At 37.5% G+C, this 19,403-nt stretch overlaps 1 protein-coding gene across 1 annotated transcript in view; it reads right to left on the bottom strand.

Annotated features, from left to right (window-relative positions):
• DPP4 (dipeptidyl peptidase 4) overlaps window positions 1-19,403 on the bottom strand; it is a 41,410-nt gene that overhangs the window by 7,611 nt on the left and 14,396 nt on the right. The window contains exons 10-23 of the mRNA XM_049798948.1: window positions 18,458-18,561; window positions 14,809-14,944; window positions 14,614-14,658; window positions 11,812-11,916; window positions 11,642-11,709; window positions 11,393-11,446; window positions 10,799-10,923; window positions 9,796-9,843; window positions 9,184-9,282; window positions 7,084-7,153; window positions 5,307-5,501; window positions 4,317-4,371; window positions 2,129-2,228; window positions 440-504 (exon numbers count right to left, since the gene is read on the bottom strand). Of these exons, the coding sequence (XP_049654905.1) occupies window positions 440-504; window positions 2,129-2,228; window positions 4,317-4,371; window positions 5,307-5,501; window positions 7,084-7,153; window positions 9,184-9,282; window positions 9,796-9,843; window positions 10,799-10,923; window positions 11,393-11,446; window positions 11,642-11,709; window positions 11,812-11,916; window positions 14,614-14,658; window positions 14,809-14,944; window positions 18,458-18,561 (1,269 nt within the window). The remainder of the gene's footprint in view (window positions 1-439; window positions 505-2,128; window positions 2,229-4,316; window positions 4,372-5,306; window positions 5,502-7,083; window positions 7,154-9,183; window positions 9,283-9,795; window positions 9,844-10,798; window positions 10,924-11,392; window positions 11,447-11,641; window positions 11,710-11,811; window positions 11,917-14,613; window positions 14,659-14,808; window positions 14,945-18,457; window positions 18,562-19,403) is intronic.

Here is a 19,403-nt window from a genome sequence, read left to right as displayed (position 1 = left end):
TTACATTTCAGAAAGAACTGGAGTGCATTTGTTTTGGTGGAAATGTTGTTTAAGATAAAGCATAGTTTGCCCACGAGCATATTAAATTTTAAAAACAAATTTGTTTCTTGGTGATTAAAATAAAACAGTTTTTACAGCTTGTTTTACAGTCTGCAAAGTAGCCAAATGGAACTGAATGTAAAAAAATAAAACCCGAAACCAACACACCAAACAAACAACAGAAACCCCACACCATACAGCAAGAAGTAACTGCCTCATGCAAATCCAAATGCATGAGACTACAGCCTCTAAAAACATAATGCAACAGTTATAGCTGGAAAGAAGAAACAAACTTATTTTTTCCCATAGGGAAGGAAGTAGACTGTACAAAGAAAAATGGAGTGGCTTAGAAAAGAAACAACACACTTCAAAAAATGAAATAAAGTGATTTCTTTCTTACATTATAGTTCTTCAGATTATCACTTGCTATAGGAAGGCCCATGTATCGCTCCGTGTATATTGAGTCTGTAATTAAAAAAAAACAAAAGCAGAATCTGCTACTTAATTTTCAGTCTGTCTGTCTATCTGAAATTTTACCCACTGATACAAACAATAACAATGCATACTGGAAATTATAAAAAAAAAATAATCAGGTTTTCCACAATGAGGCGTGTAGGTAACCATCATTATTCAGAATATTTAATCTTCTTGTTGCCATGGACACCTGAATGCTGAATATTAATAAAGTACTTTGTGTCAATGTTACCTTATTGTTATTCTTTCAGTAATCCTAAACAAATTACAGAATATCTTGCAGTAAATGACTAGCATTTGAAAAAGTCTTAGATATTTTATCTAAATGTTTACTACTAAAAATCTATAAAATGAAAATGTAGCAGTAGCTCAGGATTCCACTTGGCTCAATGTTATATATAGTAAAAATCAAGTATCTCTGATTTTCCACAGATTATTCAGCATGATATCATATTAACATTTTTGCAGATTTGTTGCTTTATTTTAAGCCATACAAATCAACATTCTGTTACCATATTCTAATGTCCATTTGACTCCTCATCAGTGCTGTTGCACTGGTTTTTTTTGATGGTGAATATGGATGCTTCCATAATCCTTTCCTTTATCTAACCAACTAAAAGTAGAATTTTAGAGATCTTGATCTTCATTAAAAAAAAAATAAAAATATTTCCTGCCTTACTGTAATATTCATGTCCCAGACATCATGAAAACAGTCCTACATCCTCAGCTGACTACTGCTAATACCTGGCAGTATGATTTGATCTGTTGAATTAGCCAGAGCACATAATATGCTATTATACAGCCTCTGTGCTAGTTGCAGAGTGATAAATTATACCTTAATTTAGCAGAGGTTTGCCAGGAAAAGCTTACCCTTGAATTTTTTTGGACAAATCAAAACCAGAAAAATGTCAAAATGTGGTTGCACTGTACCAGCACATATTATATTTTTAACCGTATATTTTTTTTAATCTGGGAGGAGGGCCCCTGTAACTGTATTTACAGCCCCACGCAACTACAATGTCACACAGTATAAGCTTGAAGCACGTACAGACTTGTCCACTTGTTCAGGTTTTCCTCACATCAAGCTATTCTTAAGATTAATTAATTTATAAAATCCAAATTTTATGCTCTAAAAGACAAAAAAAAAAAAAGGCGGCAATTCAAATCCTATTCTGTTACTTTGAGAGAGTAAATTACAATGCAAATTCTATGTTAAGTCTCACAGCACACTGTCAGAAGTGGCATTTTTGAGAAGCAAAGTCTAATAGCGATGGTTTTCTGACACACAGTAGTGGTCTCAGAACATGTGGCAGCTTTGGAAAGCAAACACAGACACATTACAGTAATACTACAAATATAAAAAAATAATTTAGCCTTCATTAAAGGTTAAAGAGATTACCTGGAATTGCGGATCTGACTTTTTAAAATGGAAAGTAAGATTTAGGGAATGGCTTTAATTCTGAAATGCAGTACCCATGAGTTCATAAAAACAGACCAAGTGGCATTTACATGGCATCTAGTAGATAATCAAAGTTCTGCGCTATGAATCAACACTTTGCAGCATGTGCACTGCAAGACATATGGGAATCCTTGTAACGAGGAAGCCATCACATACCGTAATATTGCCAACGTGACACAGGGGCAACCGCTATTCCACACTTGAACACGCCGCTTCCAGAGCCAAGCACCATGGAGGTCACATATCCCCCATAAGACTGAGAAGAAAACATTGCTGTTATTTTAGTCGGAAAGAAAAGGATGGGGCCCATCTGCTGAACGGTGCATCAGACGTTTATAGGCTCAGCGTTTTTCATATTAATGAACTCCATTCTGAATTTGGGTCAGATCTCACCCAGCCTGCTCAGTCGGGGAAACAGGCATCAAACAGCGCATGGCAGCTGTGGCGCTGATGAATGAGAACTTGCTGGGGAAAAAGGGCGCAAATGCCGCTGAACTGTGACTCAGCTAAGGATGACAGTGTTTGGTAGCACTGTAGGCAGCAGCGAAAGACAGGAAACAAGACACTGCTGAACCGCTGCGTCCCTCTCTGTGCCGGGGGAGTGGGTGGCAGCAGAGCTCGGGCCCGCAACGCGCCAATGAGTAGTTGCACCAGGGCATCTGAAAATTTACAACTCCCTCGGAGCAGGCCTACGGCAGCTCACTTGCTAACTCTCCTCCCAGGCGTCGAGAGCAAGACTGTGACGGGAGCGAAGGATCTTCTGCTGAGCCTGTGGGAGGAACTGCGCAGCAACACGCTCCTTGCGGTGCACAGAAAACTCACTTGCAGCCTAGCCTGATACACAGATGAGTAAATATCTGACGCGCCTGAGCATCCAGGCAGCGAGATACCTAAACAATGTCACCGACCGCCCAAATGACTGCCCTCGCTAGAGTTTGAAGGGGTTATCTCGGAGAACGTGCCCACCCACATTCACAAAGAAGAGCAATTTTTGGATCTCATTCCTGTCTTGAAACCAGATTACAGGGAAACGGAACTGTATCTTAGTTCAAAGTCCTTAAATGTTTGCTCCAACTTCGATACTTAGGCCCTCCCAATGAGATCAGCAAGTAATGCATGTACTTGGTAATTAAACCCATGTATAAATATGTTGCCTAACTTGGCCACAGTAAAGATATTACTGCTAAACCTACGGCAAACAAAATTAATGTACACAGTGACAGGCTGACAATCTGAAAACTCAAGAGATATAGAAAATCTGTTTGCCCACAGGTTCAGTATCTATGATGCATAATGCCAACCGAGCTCCACAGATGACTGCTCTTCAACTGTTCCTCCTGAGGCTCACGAGGAGTAAGATGGGAATGCATTAAGGCCTCCGTTTCTGCAGAAAGAATCTCCCTCCCACTAAAGTTAATACTACTACACTTGACTTTATACAACACAGAGATGTTTACCCCCACAAGAAAAGCTACTAAAGGCACCATCATCATCTTGCCATCAAGCAGTCTATTCACTGGTGCCTGTCACTAGCAGTGACCAAATTTCAGCTAGCCATTTAATTCAAGATCCTACATGCAATCCCGCATATACTTAAACATAGTATGCTTAAACACAGCATGCAAGAATACTCCCTGTGACACCAGAAAAAGCAGTGAAACAGCAGCCTGGGACAGAGAAACGTTCAGAGTTTGAATCAAATAGATATCGCTAACAGTACATATGCACTTAGCCTGGCAGCTGAGGGGGTATGTCTACGCTATTAAACACTCCCCTCTACGGGGTATGTATATGCTATTAAACACTCCCCTCTACTGTGACAGGTTTTAAAGACGCATCAAGTCAGAGAAATCTGGTCTCTGTTTGGAAGTAGTGCTGAAATAAAATATAGTCAAGCACAAAAATATAGCAGATTTAAGTATTTTCAGGCTGCTAGTGAAAACATGACAACTGTGCCATGCAGCTGGTTCACATGTAATTTTACATTTTTTTAAAAAAAATTAGAGTAATCCAACTAATATAAAGAGACAGTAGTGAATATATACTTAGAATTTTTTTTTTTTTAATATTGGTTCATCTAGTACACAGGAACTTGGCAGTATCCCTTTAAATTGTTTTTAATCCTTCTAATAGTCCTAATCTCTGTTTCAAAGGCTCCTGAATGCTTGCAAAGGGACAACGTATACAGGCACTTGTAAGATGTACGTCGTCAGTTCAGTTATTGGACTGTGCCATGACTCTAGAGGTGCCTCATACTAAGTACTCCAGCACCTCACACACAGCAGCACAGCAAACAGTTGTTACAATTAAATAATAAGCCAGTCAAATTTATTTGAGTACTTACCCAACCCCAAATAGCTATTCTGTCCTTATCAACAAAGCCCATTTCAGAAAATGTTCTAAAAGCAAACAGAATAATTAAATGTTTAATGAATTACAGGTATCTGCCATTATACAGATGTGCTTATTCTCCATCATGTCTGTCTCCTTCTATTGTACAAATAAGCATTTCCCACTTCATCACAGTGGCTGCACATGAAAACATACAATACTTCAGGCATGTGCGTCTAAGAAATTCAGGAAAACATCTGTGCGTGGGAAAACCCAAAACCTGGACAGTCTGTAAAAGCCTTCAAACTACACTCACTGACATTTGTACTGTATTAGGTTAGATTTCACAACCTGCCTCACCCTTTTTTTTTTTCCTTTTTCTTTTCCTTTTTGTTTTAAAGAGCGAGCAGCAACACTCAAATTGCAGTAGTAAGGGGGCAGGCTGACACCTGTAAATCCAGTCAGAGTTTAAAAAAGAAAGATCCTGAAATGCTATTTCTTTAAACTCCCTAACATTTTAAAATCCCCAAAAGCAAACTCTGTTAAGATCACTTCTTTGTGATTCTGAGACATTCATACTGGCACTCTTCAGGTTCGTGAGGTTCTACAAGCATAAACCAAGTGATGAACATGAACTATGATGTAAAGGCTGAATAGTTTACACGAATAACTCCATCACAACAGAAACGTGCAAAAAGCTTGGAGCGAACCTTCCAGCTCCAAGTTCCTTGGTAGGATGCTCCTGTACTAACGCGACACTTATCACCTCTATAAAACCAGAGATATAGTGAACTTGTATTACAGCATTAACACTTCCCTCTAAGCGTAAAATGATGGTTGGCCTGTAAATCACACATGTCAGCATACAAAATTAATGTAGAATTCAGTTATGTTTTTGCCAGTAATTTCAAGATGACCATTCAAAATCTTCACCTTTTTCCCCCCCTACACAATAAGTACAGAAAAGAAGGAGCACGTTGTTGACCATTTCACTGTAGCTCACCTGGCTGCTGCTATCTGATCTTCCACTTCATATGTTCCCAGCCTTCGGTTTATTGCATGCAGAATTTCATCCCCTTGGTATCCACTTCCTCTGCCATCAAAGCTGGCCACAATGATCTGCTCGGTGCTTGCAAGGTAAGTAGCCCAGCTGATCCGAAAAGAATAATCTACTTTCTGACTACAGGGTCCTGCATACCTGGGTGAAAAGAGCCACAGATTTCAGGCATTTACTCTCCACATATTCTTGCATCAAGCATTTGAAATACAATTATTGCGGACAATTTTCAGCCACTGAAGAAGGGTAAACTTTTAAATTAAACTGAGCAAAGAAGAAAAGCATCACCAACTGACTCCAAACTGCCGCTTTGCCTGAACACTAAAAGCAATATGCTTTTTTAAAACATCAACTGTTAATCAAGAAAGCAGACTAGATTTTATTTGTTTTAGTGCTTTCTGCCCTAAAAAGAAACTTCTATTATCTTGACTTTAAGCAGCTTAACAGAAATCCAAACAAAATTATTTTTGTGTTGGCATATCTACTCATCTGAGTTTCAAAGCAATGCTCTTTAACCATTTCTGTTCCATTTACCCAGAATTTCTTTGGTTAAAGTCTGAAATCAACATATAGCCTTCATTTGGGGAAAGGAAAAAGATCTTTTCCTGCATTTTTAGTCTCTCATCAGTGTTCCCTACAGTCTAAACTATTTCTTATACAGGCTGAGAAAAAGGAAGCAAAACTGAAATTATAACTTTTTATTTTAAAATATTCAAAAGCACTTGAGCACTATGAAATCACACTCTGTGAGTGCCTGGATGGTAAAATTCTGTTTGCAGTGCACTTCTCTAGCCACCGTTCAACAGAGTAAGAAATGGAAGAGTGGCTCTTATGGCTCTATTACCCATTTTTCCCAGTTTTAAAAGCAAAAGAAAAAACTACTAGGAAATTCTGCCACCAAGATCACCATGAAGCAGAGGTGATCGTGACAAAGGCCCAGGTTAAGTCAATAAAAATAGAATCAAAACCAAAATAAGTCTTAAGAAGGAAAAAGCACTGACTGCTCATTAAAACGTTCAGTAGGTATATATAAAAAGTATTATAGTGCTACCAAATTATGCATATAAAGATGTATCTAACAATTAACAGCTAACTTGTGGATTCAGCTTTTCATAAAAAAAGGAAAATATTAACATTTCTATTTTAATAAATAGCTAAATTTCACTAACTTCCAGTTAGAAGAAAACATACCAGCATGACCAGAAGTTCCTGAGGAAGAATGGACCAAACAGCACGTGCTCATGGTCTTGAATTTATGAAAAAACCAGCAAATGCAATCCTGACCACAGGGTGCAGTTTGCCAGTACCAGTTGACAGTCAAATATCACAGAGAAAATGCAATATCACACTCACTGCTTCAGCTTTAGGACACACAGCTTATTCAAGGTTTCATTCCAGAATATAATTTCATTGAATATTATTCCTAATGAACTCTTAGAAGAGCAGAGAAGGAGCTAAGCTAAAGCTAACATCCCAGCTTTTAAGTCAGAATGTATCTGCCTCACTGCCACCAGCAAAATATATGCTTGTCAAGCATTACATCATCTTATGGTACAGGACTACCACAAAATTGGGATTTTCATTTTTTTCATTCCCTCTTAAAACTACTTCAAGAAGTAATTAGAAAACATGCCAATTTTGTGTTTCCTGATCTTATTAAGAGCATTTGAAGTAGATGAAAGTGATTATTAACACAACATTGCCATGTAACTTGAAGACTTACACATCAAGCAGCAGAGGGTACTTCTTTGATAAATCGAAATGGGGAGGCAATATCATTTGATACCACAGGTCTAAAAGTGAAAAGAGTTTGACCTAGGTCAGTTCTGCAGTGAAGTGATTTGACATGCATTGCAATTCATACAAAAGCACATTTGAGTCACCCCCTAAAAGTTAAAAAGTAGTTTCATCTGAACTGTCCTAATATATACATGTAAAAGTTCCTAGCTATTTTTTTCTTTTTTTTTTTAATGTTTTACAGCTAAGTTAACAGAAAGTCTGGAACTGAAATGTCTGCAATAATAATAATAATAAAATTTGGGGATTCAGCATGCTGTCTCGTAACATTTGTAAGTTTATAATGTAGAACAATGTTACATGTAAAACTTGGTAAGTCTCTACAGTGGTAAATCTGACACTAGTTCAAAAATGTTTCTCTACACAAATTTCTCTCCCAGGACTTAAAAGAAATTTTAAATATTTTGAACCTGCCAGATAGGCTTTGCATGACAGTTTGTAAAGCATCCCAGGAACACATCCAAATATCTATTATTTCTCAAGCAACATTGATTCCAGTTCCCTCCATGTTACTCTTTCCACCCAAGCTGGCTGAGAGTTAGCTGAACATTTTAAATGCACACCATGTATGTTCTGCAAACCAATTGGCTCGATTGTTCACTCATGAATTTTAAAAGAGCTGATGATACAAAGAATGCACGAAGCAATGCTGATTGACTGCACTGCAGTAATAGTCAGAGTGCAAGCCTTACAGAAATTTGTCCAGATATGAATATTAAAACACTGAAAAAGTAACAATCTAAACTGAACACATGAAAATACTGATTTTAATTTTTGGCATTCTCTATAGTCATGGGAGTGGATTTCTTCTTTGGTAACATACATGGACTTGTGAGCAGACTTGAACTTGAAGTAAGACTACATAAATAGGTTTATTTCTCCTATTTGTGACATTAAAAATAGAGTCCCCTTACCCAAAAGCTTTTACCCTGAAGAGATGAAGTAGTAAGAACAAAGAGGAATAAAAAGATGAATATACAACTGATAGCACGAAGAACATCTTTAAACCTCCATCTTGCCTGCAAGATTTCATCTTTAGCCCTAGTAAAAACGTGACAGAAATAAAAGACAGAAAACACAAAGATAAAGAGAGTTATTATATAAATAAGGTAGCAGTGGAAGAAGGGAGGCATAAAAAAGAACAGTTAATGACTAGCAGAACTCAATACAGTTTGTAAAATATAATTCCATTAAGAATATTAATTCATTTTATCAAGAGGAAGTTTGTCCTGAAGAGAAAAGCTAGTAGCAAAGGCTGGAACAAGAACAATTTAGACAGGTGCCAGGCCTCCCACTGCTGGTCCATCTGATGTTCCCCATCCCAGGAGCACACCAAGAAAGCTTCTGTACCCAGATGTGCAAATTTAGAGGAGCACCACCAGCAAAGCATCAGCAGTTCAATTTCTAGCATTTTGTTCTAGTCTGTGTTCAGAGGTTTATGTAGTCTTGGAGCGTGAATGTACATAAGACTATTGAACATGACTATTCAATCCAAATATTCGCCTACGCAAAGTCAAAGGCGATCTTGTTGAAATGTAGCCTAAATAATTTTCCAAGCTTTTCCATGTAGATCCTATGTCTGGTTTTTGATAATAACTGAACTTCTCCTGCACTATCCCAACCTACTAACACAAACCAAAGGGACTTGGTACCTGTAAATTAAGACCTACTTGAATTTAATTTAAATTCAACAATGCTTTGTGCCCCACCTCCCATTCCTCTTACTTATTTATTTAATGTGGTAGGGACTTCGGTTTTTCAGGTAATTATCAAGGAAAAAATGAGCCACTTCATCATGAAAACATCAAGATATCACACTAGGGAAAAAGCATATTTTAGATAAGAATATTTTGGGATTTCAGAAAAACAGAATGCAAAAAAAAAAATATTCTTGTCTTGCCTCTGAGTGCTGAATAACTTCAATAATCCCCAATACACCTATCTTTTCTGTCATGCTTTTCAGCAGACGACCTTGAATCACTTGGTGGAAGGGGGAGAGAAAGATAAAACATGTTTTTGAACTTACTGTATCCACCTACACTAATGGAGCCAATTTTTTTTGAAGGCATCTGAATATCTTTCAATGAATTTTCCAGTTGAGTGTTATTTTCCAAGTACCTGAGGACTAAATAACAGAGTTAGTAAGAGTCAAAGACTGAATATATTATTTTCAAATGCATTGCTCTTTAATTATGAACTGCTTTAAAAATTCAATCTGAGATGATGACAACCTACACTGCAGTCTTAGTTTACTGCACTTTTTGTTTTTCCTCTCAGATTCAATGTTTATGATATAGCTTTCCTTCAGTAATTTAAGTAACCAGAAAGCTGGTTTCCCCGTTTTTCATCTCAACACAATTTCAGAAAAAGTGAACAATTACCCAGTCAGTCAGTCATACATTACTCACTGTTTCCTAGCACAATGTAAAATAGTATTAAATAAACTATGAATAAACGTATGCCAAGCTATATAATTTATTCTTCTGGTTAAGTATACTAGAGTAATTATCTGAAATTAAATTTACCCTTTATAACTGACATTTAAATTAGTATACTAAGCAATGAGAACAAAATTAAAATAAATTTACAGTGCAATTTTCTGGCTCAATGCAAATTATATTTTAAGACAACCCCATACCTCGATCATCACTGCTTCTGTGCAGAGTAGATATGGGCAGGCCAGGACCTGTTGATAGAGCACAAACCTTCATGTTTGCATGCTGTCTCAAAACACAACCCCTGTAAAGTAACTGGAAGTGGGTGAATCATAAAAGCTCAGAACTTGTTTCCCTCCAGTCTGCACAAGCTGGATTTTAAGTTAGCAGGTCCCAGACTCAAGCCACAGGATCCCGTAAAATACTCAAGACTATCTCACAGGCAAACCACATGATTGTGAGGTACTGAAGAATTAAACTTACAGTCTTTAGCAAAGTCTACCCATCAGTTGTGGACCATGGTTTGGAAATCAGTAAGCCTTGTCACAGAGGCCACAGCAGTCGTCTTCAAACAACCATTTTTACAACCTGACAGAACTATTCCCTCTCTGCTGTCTGTCCTTCTAGCCCATAGATCAAGGAAGATCTTGGCATCTTAAAAAACAACATACCTTTCAATCTAAGGGAAATTTTAGAGGAGAGTTTATTTTTCCCACCCTTTGATTAATTTATCCCTTGTACTGTCTAGCACAAGCACTTAGAGGTCAGAGACAGACTAGAGTCCCGCTGCTTAACTTATGATTACGTTCATTAGATTCTTAATAGCACTATCTATCTTATTTTTATTCCCACACATAGAGCGCTTCTCTTTACCCAGCCTGTTGCTCGCCTTGCTCCCAGAGCCTCCAAATTCCTTCTACAGAGCTCCCCATGCAGCTCTTGAGGAGATGCCCAACAGACAGGAGTGTTTTGCACCTCTTTCGGGTTCACTGATAGACAGAACTATCAAATTTTATCTTGGTAATTTTTGTCAAGGTGCTTTTGAGCCTAGGGCAGAATATGTTTTTCCACTGCCAATGCATTTATCCAACAATATCAACACATATCATTGTTACGCAGTGCATATCAAGATCTTGACGAGGCAAACTTCCCCACCCAACTAATCAGTGTGTCATGTTTATGTCAATTAATTCCGGATATACTCACCATGACAATCTAGCTGATAATACTCTGCATCTTTGCTGAAGGACACAGAATAATACTGGCATCTTTCTTTATTCAGTTCACAGCTAACACATTTAGGAGAATTTGGACTGCTTTCCAAGAGCACTCTGTAAAGTAGATGAGCTTTATTTCAGACATGAAAGACTTCTTTTTTTTTAAGCTATGCTAAACAAATGTATGCTTTTTAAGGAAGATGACCAAATGAAATACATTAAAATTCAGCAGTAAAGTCCTAACTGATTTAAAAATTAGAGAAAACAGACTTTAAACTTTTGAGTTCAATTAATATTGGAATTATAATCATAGCATAAAAAGCATGAGAGGTTTTCTTTAGGGGTTTGTTGCTTGAGAATTGGTTATTCCTTTTCACAATCTACCTTTATTAACTAAATTTACAGAAAAAATATTTTAGATAGTTTTACAGTTTATAGTACTACACTGATTTTCATTAAATATCCTATATAGCATCCCACATTAGACTGTGAACATCCTAATCATTTATTTTGCAATGCTTTTTCTTAAAGTATCTTTTTCATTAACAAATATTTTACTCATATTGCAGAAAAAATTTCTTACTTATAAAGATTTCTTCCTCCTGGCTTTCCACCATTTTCATTACTAATGTAGTATCTATAAAAGCAAAACATACTGGTTTTGGTAAAATATTTACTGTACATTACAATATTTAAAGGTTTATCTTACACGTTTAGATCAGATTTTTTAATGAGTTAAATGACACTTTCTTCCTGTTCTCCCTCCCTGCTTGCTTAGACCCTTGTTACAAGCCCTCCTGATAGGAATCAATAGCTTAATTACAATACTTACAAAAAGTTATTAGTTACAGCTTCTATGCTGATTACTTCCCATTTTCCTGCCGTAATAGGTACTACAGCCTGGATGGGGGGAAAAGGCAAGGCAAAAAGTAGAAAGTGATGCTCCTTGATCACCAGGAGAAACTGAAGTCAGTAGTGACTGTCCCAAACCTTATTACTTACCTGTGAGCCATTTATGTAATGGATGTGCTTGTAACCTACGGTATTGCTGAAGACTTTGTAGTAGGTAGCATTATCGGGTGCAAAGTGAGGGACAGATGGCTGAAACTTGAACACAAGAGAGATGTCTATCAAAGCAAACAACAAAACTCCAAAACCAAAATCATAATTTAGGTTTTGATATCTCTAAACAGGAGGTTCAATACTTAAAACAATGCATCGCTGAACGTACTGCAAAATTTTTGCCTACTGACCTAGTAGGTAGAACCTGTAGCCATTACCCTGAAAGTAAACACACATAAAATATTTTCTTCCTCCTTAAGTAGCAGTATTTTTTGAGTATTAGCCCTCATAATGATCAATGTCCCCTCCTACCTCCCTTGAATTTGAAGTCCCACAGGTGTTCCTAGTTTCCTACCATTTTAGGAAACAATATGTGCATCTACTTTTAAAGTCACTGTTTTATTCTGTCCAACGCCAACATGCAGCTGTAACCTATAGCAATCTAAGAATTGCAAATATATGGTTTCCTTGAATTTCTCATTTTAAAACATGTATTTGTGAACAAATTCTTTGAACTCTTAATTTTCTTTTTTTTAGCTTAACAGTGAAAAATGTCCCCTTTTATTCAAAGAAAACAAGCTGCTTTCCAAGAGGAAATTTTGCTAGTAAGTAGGTGATTACAGAATGCCAGAGAACCCAAAATGGAATGATATTTTCACAAAGGAACTATCCATTTATCAATTTGGAGTGATGGAAATGAATGGATTCCTTCTACTGACTGTCATTTGGATGTGGTCCACATGGTAGAGAGAAAAACAGAGGAATGAAATTGAGATGAATGAAATGAAAAGTTATTTCTGTGATAAATGTCCAAAACATCTAAACTTTAATTAGCCAACTGACACAATGCAATTACCTCTGAGATGCTATATCCATTTTTGAAATGGAGAGTGAAACAGAAAGATGAAGTTACTTGCCTCCGGTCACTCAGGAAGCAATGACAGAACTTGAGTCTTCCTAACCCATGTGCTCCAGATAATCTCTCCTTCTTCCCTAGCAATATTTTTGCAAAAAATAACCTGGCAAATATTTTGCTAGCTTCTCCCTTATAGCAGTCTTGCTTTTTCAAAGTGTGACTTTCCTTCAACTCAACTGGCAAGCTCTAACTTAGCTCATGACCTGGAAGCCTTATGCAGTAACACAGGCTGTTCTGAGCGTTCTTAGATTAAGTATCATTTCATCTCTACTTTTAAAAAAAACCACCACTATAGACACATATAAAGACAAAACTCTATGTCTGTATTTTATACACATGTATAATTTGCTTAATTTTGTATGTACACTTATATGAATTGTATATACATATTTGTGTGTATATATCCGTCTCTCACATAGATATATAAAAATATCCCATATCAGTCAAGTGTTGTATTTATCATCCCTAAGTAGATAAGAATAAAAGAAAGAACAAATATACCTTTCCTATCCCTTCTTCAATCCTCCCTACTTTCCACTCCCTTCTCAAATCCAAGAACCATACAGTGAGATTATCTTTTTCTTCCAACAGCTCCTAAGATGTGGGTTGTGTCTTTAAAAGAAACAAAAACCCAACAACCTAGTTTAATGGCACAGACTTGCATTTTGCCCTCTCATTTTGCACAACTGTTTACAAAGTCTGCAGCTTGATCATCACATTGTCTAATTGTGAAGCCTTTGCTGCAGAGAAGCAAAATGTGTCAGCGTTAAGGCCTTCCTTTCCATATCAAATTTGACAGCAGGTGGGTTGATCTCTCATCTTCATACTGCGGATGATTTCATCCCTGCTGTTGCCTCCCTCTTTGCATTTCTTTAAACTTTCATTTTTGACTTCAAAAGTGAATTAGTGACTAAAGCATAATCAGTGTGTGGAAAATGCGGGAGTGGAAAGTGTACTCAGTGTTCTCATCAAAAACTCTGAAACTCATTTCTCCCTCCAAGTCTGAACTTTTGCATCTCTGCTTCACTTCCCCCAGATCTTCTGTGTAGTTCATTAGGTGCCTACTCTCTACCATGTACAAAAGGACTGAGAGGCAGCTTGAAAAGCATCATCCAAACAGTAGCAACTGGTTTGGCAGAAGCATATGAAAATTTTAATCTGGTCAGTTATACGCATCTCGTCCCCAGTTCTCTTCAATGGATATTTTGAGCGGGGGAAAAATAAATAAATAAAAACCCTGAAGGAGAACCTGGAATAGTTTGTTGCAACCTGAAACACTAAAAATTACTTTTGTCCTCTACGCCTTTCCTCCAATACAATTCAAAGGTTATAGGATACACTTCTTAATACATTTTATCCCCTAGATCATTCTTGAAGTGGCAGGAAGACTGGAGAGGAGCCAAACTAGCACAGCTGATGACTCCCCCATAACAAAGGGAATTCCGAATCCTGGCTCCTGCACTCCCCTAACTACCACTACCGAAGCAGTAGGTCAGAACTAAAAAGGAATCTGGAAAGGACTCCGCTTTTTGGCAAGCTGAATATGATGCACAGGTCACGGAGGACACAGTTACAGCTCCAGCCCTTGCTGCACTGTCAGCCCAGCCAGGGAGTTCAGAACCCCATACCCACGAAAGCTTAAAACCGGGAGCTGGGTGGCATAGCGGCTCCATTTGAGACCATTTTTTCCTATACATGTAAAATGCAACAAGTGAATGGATCAGGCCTGCACACAAGAGGCATTGCAACTGGCAAGAAGCTCCTGTGAAATTTTCTTAACTATCAGTGTTATTAACAGGTAGCAGTTTTAGAAATTGAACACTCACTCTGCCAATCCAGCCAGTTGTACTTTCTTCGGTAAGTTGTTTTTCCTAAGAAAGAAAAAACAAACAATCCCACAACAATTATGTTTATTTTAACATCAGACTATGTTTCTACAAAGATAAACATTCAGAGATAATCTGCTCCTTTCTAGTTTCATTTATCAAGCATTGCAACTCTCCCACCTCATTTTTTCTTACCCGTGGACATGACCAATTTTCAGTAGCACTTTCAAAGTCACAGACTGTGAGGACTGAAAAATTCTGAATTCTTCTGAGCCACTGCAGACAGATCCTTTCATCTGTCACCCATGTTACAACACTCAAATAATGATCCCTGAAAACAGCAATAGCATTAGATACTTAAAATCCTCTCTGTAATAGCATACTATACAACAGCATTCAGCAATTCACTGAATGAGACTCATCTAGCTATTTTCATTTCAATCTACTCTTCAACAATAAACAATGATGCAAACCTAATTGAGCTATTTTTTTGTCAATTGTTTTTGCTGCTGTAGATGCCTTGGTTATCTTCATTCATTCAATAAAGAATTAGATGGTTTGTACATACCCACTTCCAGAAAGACTGCAATTAAATCCTAACAGCCAGATCACGATCCTCTAATGCATAAAATAATAGCTATTCCAGACTGTTCATAAATCTTGTATTATGTGCATCTAGAGGAAATTCTTCTGAATATTAAGCTGTAGGGGCCTTAGATTTTGGAATCTTATCCTTAGATGCACGAAGTTGGTCGCTTGTAAGCACTTTCTGAGTGATATATATCTTTGTTCAATTTAGTACTTATTTCCATTAGTTAGAATAGAGTGAGAGATCATACCAAGAACAGGTATTACTATTTGAATATTTTACTTTCATCTTTGAAATACCAACTAGTTGATATGAAGAATTGGAGTATCTGAAAAAAATATAATTTTAATGAATATTCCTGTATATTAATTTTAAAAAGGCACCACATAAAATTTACTGGTTTTGTTTACCATTATAATCTGTTAGATGTACTCGTCTTTTCCTATTTTAGATCCCTTCTATCTCCTAGAAGCCTTACGAACTAAAATAAAACAAACCTCCCCACCAAGGCAAGCATACATTTTTAACTGGAATTTGCACATTTGACTTAGTTCCAAGTTCATGTTCCCTTTTTCCACAAAGTTAGTTAACAAAAACATGTGGGAAGTTTTGTGATGAGAGTAAGTATCTTCGTGATCATTGGGGGGGGGGGGGGGGGGGGGGGGCGGGCGGAGAAAAAAGAAAAAGAAAACACTACAATTATTGTGGATGGATTAAAAATATATGCCAACTGGTCACCATCCACATTCAGGTTTATTTCTAGATTGCAGTATAGAAATCATGTTTGAAAAAGGTCTATTTTTGCATTTATATTTGACTGGGAAGTTGGTAGGTCATTTAATTGCTACTGTCACTGGCTTCAAACAGTATATTTTAGACCAATAATATTATAAAAGTACTCTGCAGGAGCTTGTTTGAAAAAAAAAAAAAAAAAAAAAGAAAAAAAAGAAACTGCCATTCTTCATGTATCTATAATAGTGGTTTCCCTTGTTTTGTAAAAGGGGAATTAGCCCCACAGTTTTTGTTCCCTCAAAGTGAAAGAAGTTAACAATTCTGGAGACTATAAATCATCTATCAGACAAGACAGACTGTAGAAGGAAAAACCAAAAAAAAAAAAATTATTTATTATGCTGTTATTATAACATAATAAATATTTTAAGGTTATGATAGAGAACTAGGAATGCACCTTCAGTTTTCAATGACCCCTGAAATGTTAACTATCCGCATTAACTCAAGTTTAGAGTACAGTAGTTTTGCATTGCCCTTCCTCATTTGCTGCTGAGAAGGGATATTCCTGCAATCACCCTCTGGAGCTTTCTACTCTGAAGACAACTTATTTTTAGGACAGATCATTTCAGACAAGAAGCATCCATTGCCTTCCTCCTCCTGTTAGCCAACAGGAGCCCCCTGCACCCATGATGCTAAAAGTAGTGTTTAAACGCTGTATGGATTTCATGCTGGTCATTCATGCAAAAAGCTTCACCTACCATCTTATGTGGCAAAGCACAGCCATTCCAGAATTTGGCAGCTTTCCTTGACAAATAATAAAGGTTCTCCTCTGGAACAGAAGTGCACTGTGCCCCCCTTCAAACGTGGGGGTACAACTGCTGCGCATACAACGAGCTCTGGATAGTGCTGCAACAGGCAGCCATTTGCAGGGCACTGCCCCTCAAAATCCCCACCCAGGCAAGAGATGGAGTGAGGTATGCCTCCAATTCAAACTTAGTTTTACGCAGAATTTAGCTCCAAAGAAGTAAAAATAGAATTTTCCACCACCAAAATTAACGTTTCCTGTCATACAGTGGTATAAATACACATACTGTGCAAATATTCATTACTTTGTGCTTCCAGGAGCAAAACTACCCAACAGCAACATTGCACATTACTTGCCTTTTCCTACTCATGTACTTTTGCTCTTGCAAAATTCCCCAAGGCTTGTTCTGGCCACCTCAGTGTTTGCAGGACACACATGCTGAGGCTTAACCATTATTTGGATCAGCCGCTGGGAGAAAGAGTACGTTTTGATCCTTAAATTCATCATTCAAGACTTGATTTAACTTTGTATTAATCCTGATACACAGAGTGTTACATTAATTTAAAAATGGATCAACTCTATATACCTCAGGCCTGTGTTAACCAGATGGGTACAAGGCTGGAAGGTAGATAGTGGTTATTCTCCCCAGATCACACAGCAGCCTTGTTCAGCTTTCATTAGGTGTTAACAAAAGGTAAAACATAACTCTAAGACAGCAGAGATCTTAACCAGAACTGACCAAAACATAAAGGGCTTTTAATTCCGAGGCACTGAAATTCTGGAGAAAAACAGCACACAACAGCTATACAACATCTAGCTATTGCAGTGTTACTGTAGAGAAAGGACGAAGAACAACATATTCATAAAAACTTGCACAGAGATGTTAGTTACACTGTGGTGAGGACCAAAACGGAATAGCACTGATATTCCAGTTACAGCTTTTTCACCACCACGCACAAAATGCTGGTTTTATGCGCTAGCTAACAGACCTCTTGTTTTTTTCTGAAGTTGATCAGTATAACCTGTGCTTCTATGCCCATCGTGTTTGTAAGTGCAAACCTCTACAAAATTTCAACAGTACTGTTAAAAAGAAAAAACAAAACCCAAGATCTGAGATACCAAATTCTGTGTGCATGCATTTTAAATCAATTTAGCTGCTCTTTACAAAATACATTTATATCATGTTGTGCATTTCCAGTGGCATTTTGAGAAATACAATTTTCCATTTACTGTGAGAGGTGCTGGTTTTCACCATGTTTCCAAAGAAAACAAACATTTTAAGTATAAATCTGAAGACAACCATGATACCTTGCCTTAGCAAGGAGTCTGCTTCCAATGAAATCAAATCTTCACTTACCATTGAGGTTTTGTTTTGTCGTCCCCCCCCGTGAATTGGAATACATATATTATAATTTGATTATACCAAAACTTGCTCATATTAAAGTTGTACTGTGAAATGACTTCACCATAGTTAGACTCCACTGAATGTGATGAGCCAAGAACTTGTCACATTCTGAATATAACATACATGGAATATGCCATCTATATATAATCACTAGGAGGATAATCTCTGTGCAGATTTTCTCTGGTAAATCTTGTTGCTACCAGAGCTGCATAACTGGGAAAAACTGCCATATACACTGAATATAGGGTGGTCACACATAAAAGCTCCTCCTCTCCCACCAAAAGAAACAAGCAAACATTTAACCAAAATTTCTTACCCTGATTTTATTTCTGCAGGTGGAGAAATTTCAGCAGAGCGGAAATGAGGAAGCAATTTGGTATCCACAATAAAGAGCTGCACAGTTGGATTTTTAGCTCCTGCCTAAAAATAGAAGTTTTTTCATTGTACTTCTGAAGAGAGAATATTCTTGGTGAAATAAGCATTTGAAACTATAGACGAAGAAATTACTACAGGCAGTCAGGTAGAACCAGCCAACTTCAAACATGTGAAAAGACAAGTTCCTAAATGCAGTTCTTAAGATCGATACATAAACTACCCTTTGTATTTTTTTATATGAAAGTGTTAGTTATGTGTTTCTACCTAAGAAAGACTACTACATTTGGAAACATTCATAACTATATAGGGCTTGCTGTACCCAAAGCAGTATTTGGCCATATCTTGTCCTACATGCTACACGCAGTATCTAACAGGGAATCAAATCCATTGCTAACAGACAGAAAAGTGCTTCTTTATGAAAACTGATACTTTACATTAAGTGATCATATAATAGCTGCCTATACATCAAAGCTGTGACTGCAGCACACACCCCACTACTTTTAATGTAGTGCTACCGACAGCAATGTAACTGTGTCAGTAAGAGCTTCTCTAGAAGTTAACGAGCCAAGTCCTCACTGTAATGGTTAGGTAGCTGTAGTTGACCCACCTCGAGAAGTCAGCAATATTCCAAACAAGTGGGGTTTGTAATAAAAGGTGCAATTTAAATTGGCAGTTCATTGCACACCTAGGTCTCTTCCCAAGTACCATGCTCAGGCCAGGGCACCTGCAGCTGCCCATGAGCCCAGCTGTGAGCATCAGTGACCCCTCTGGAGGAGGCTCCAAGGGGACAAGCAAAGGCCATGGGCTCCTGAAGCTTGGGAAGGGTAGCGAGTGATTGACCACGGCTGCTGCACAGAAAGCCGAACTCGACACAAAGAGGACCCGAG

The sequence above is a fragment of the Accipiter gentilis genome, chromosome 1 (assembly GCF_929443795.1).
Source record: "Accipiter gentilis chromosome 1, bAccGen1.1, whole genome shotgun sequence".
Taxonomy (NCBI): domain Eukaryota; kingdom Metazoa; phylum Chordata; class Aves; order Accipitriformes; family Accipitridae; genus Astur; species Astur gentilis.
Note: the sequence above shows the minus strand (reverse complement) of the source record. Positions and strands in the feature narration are given on the sequence as shown.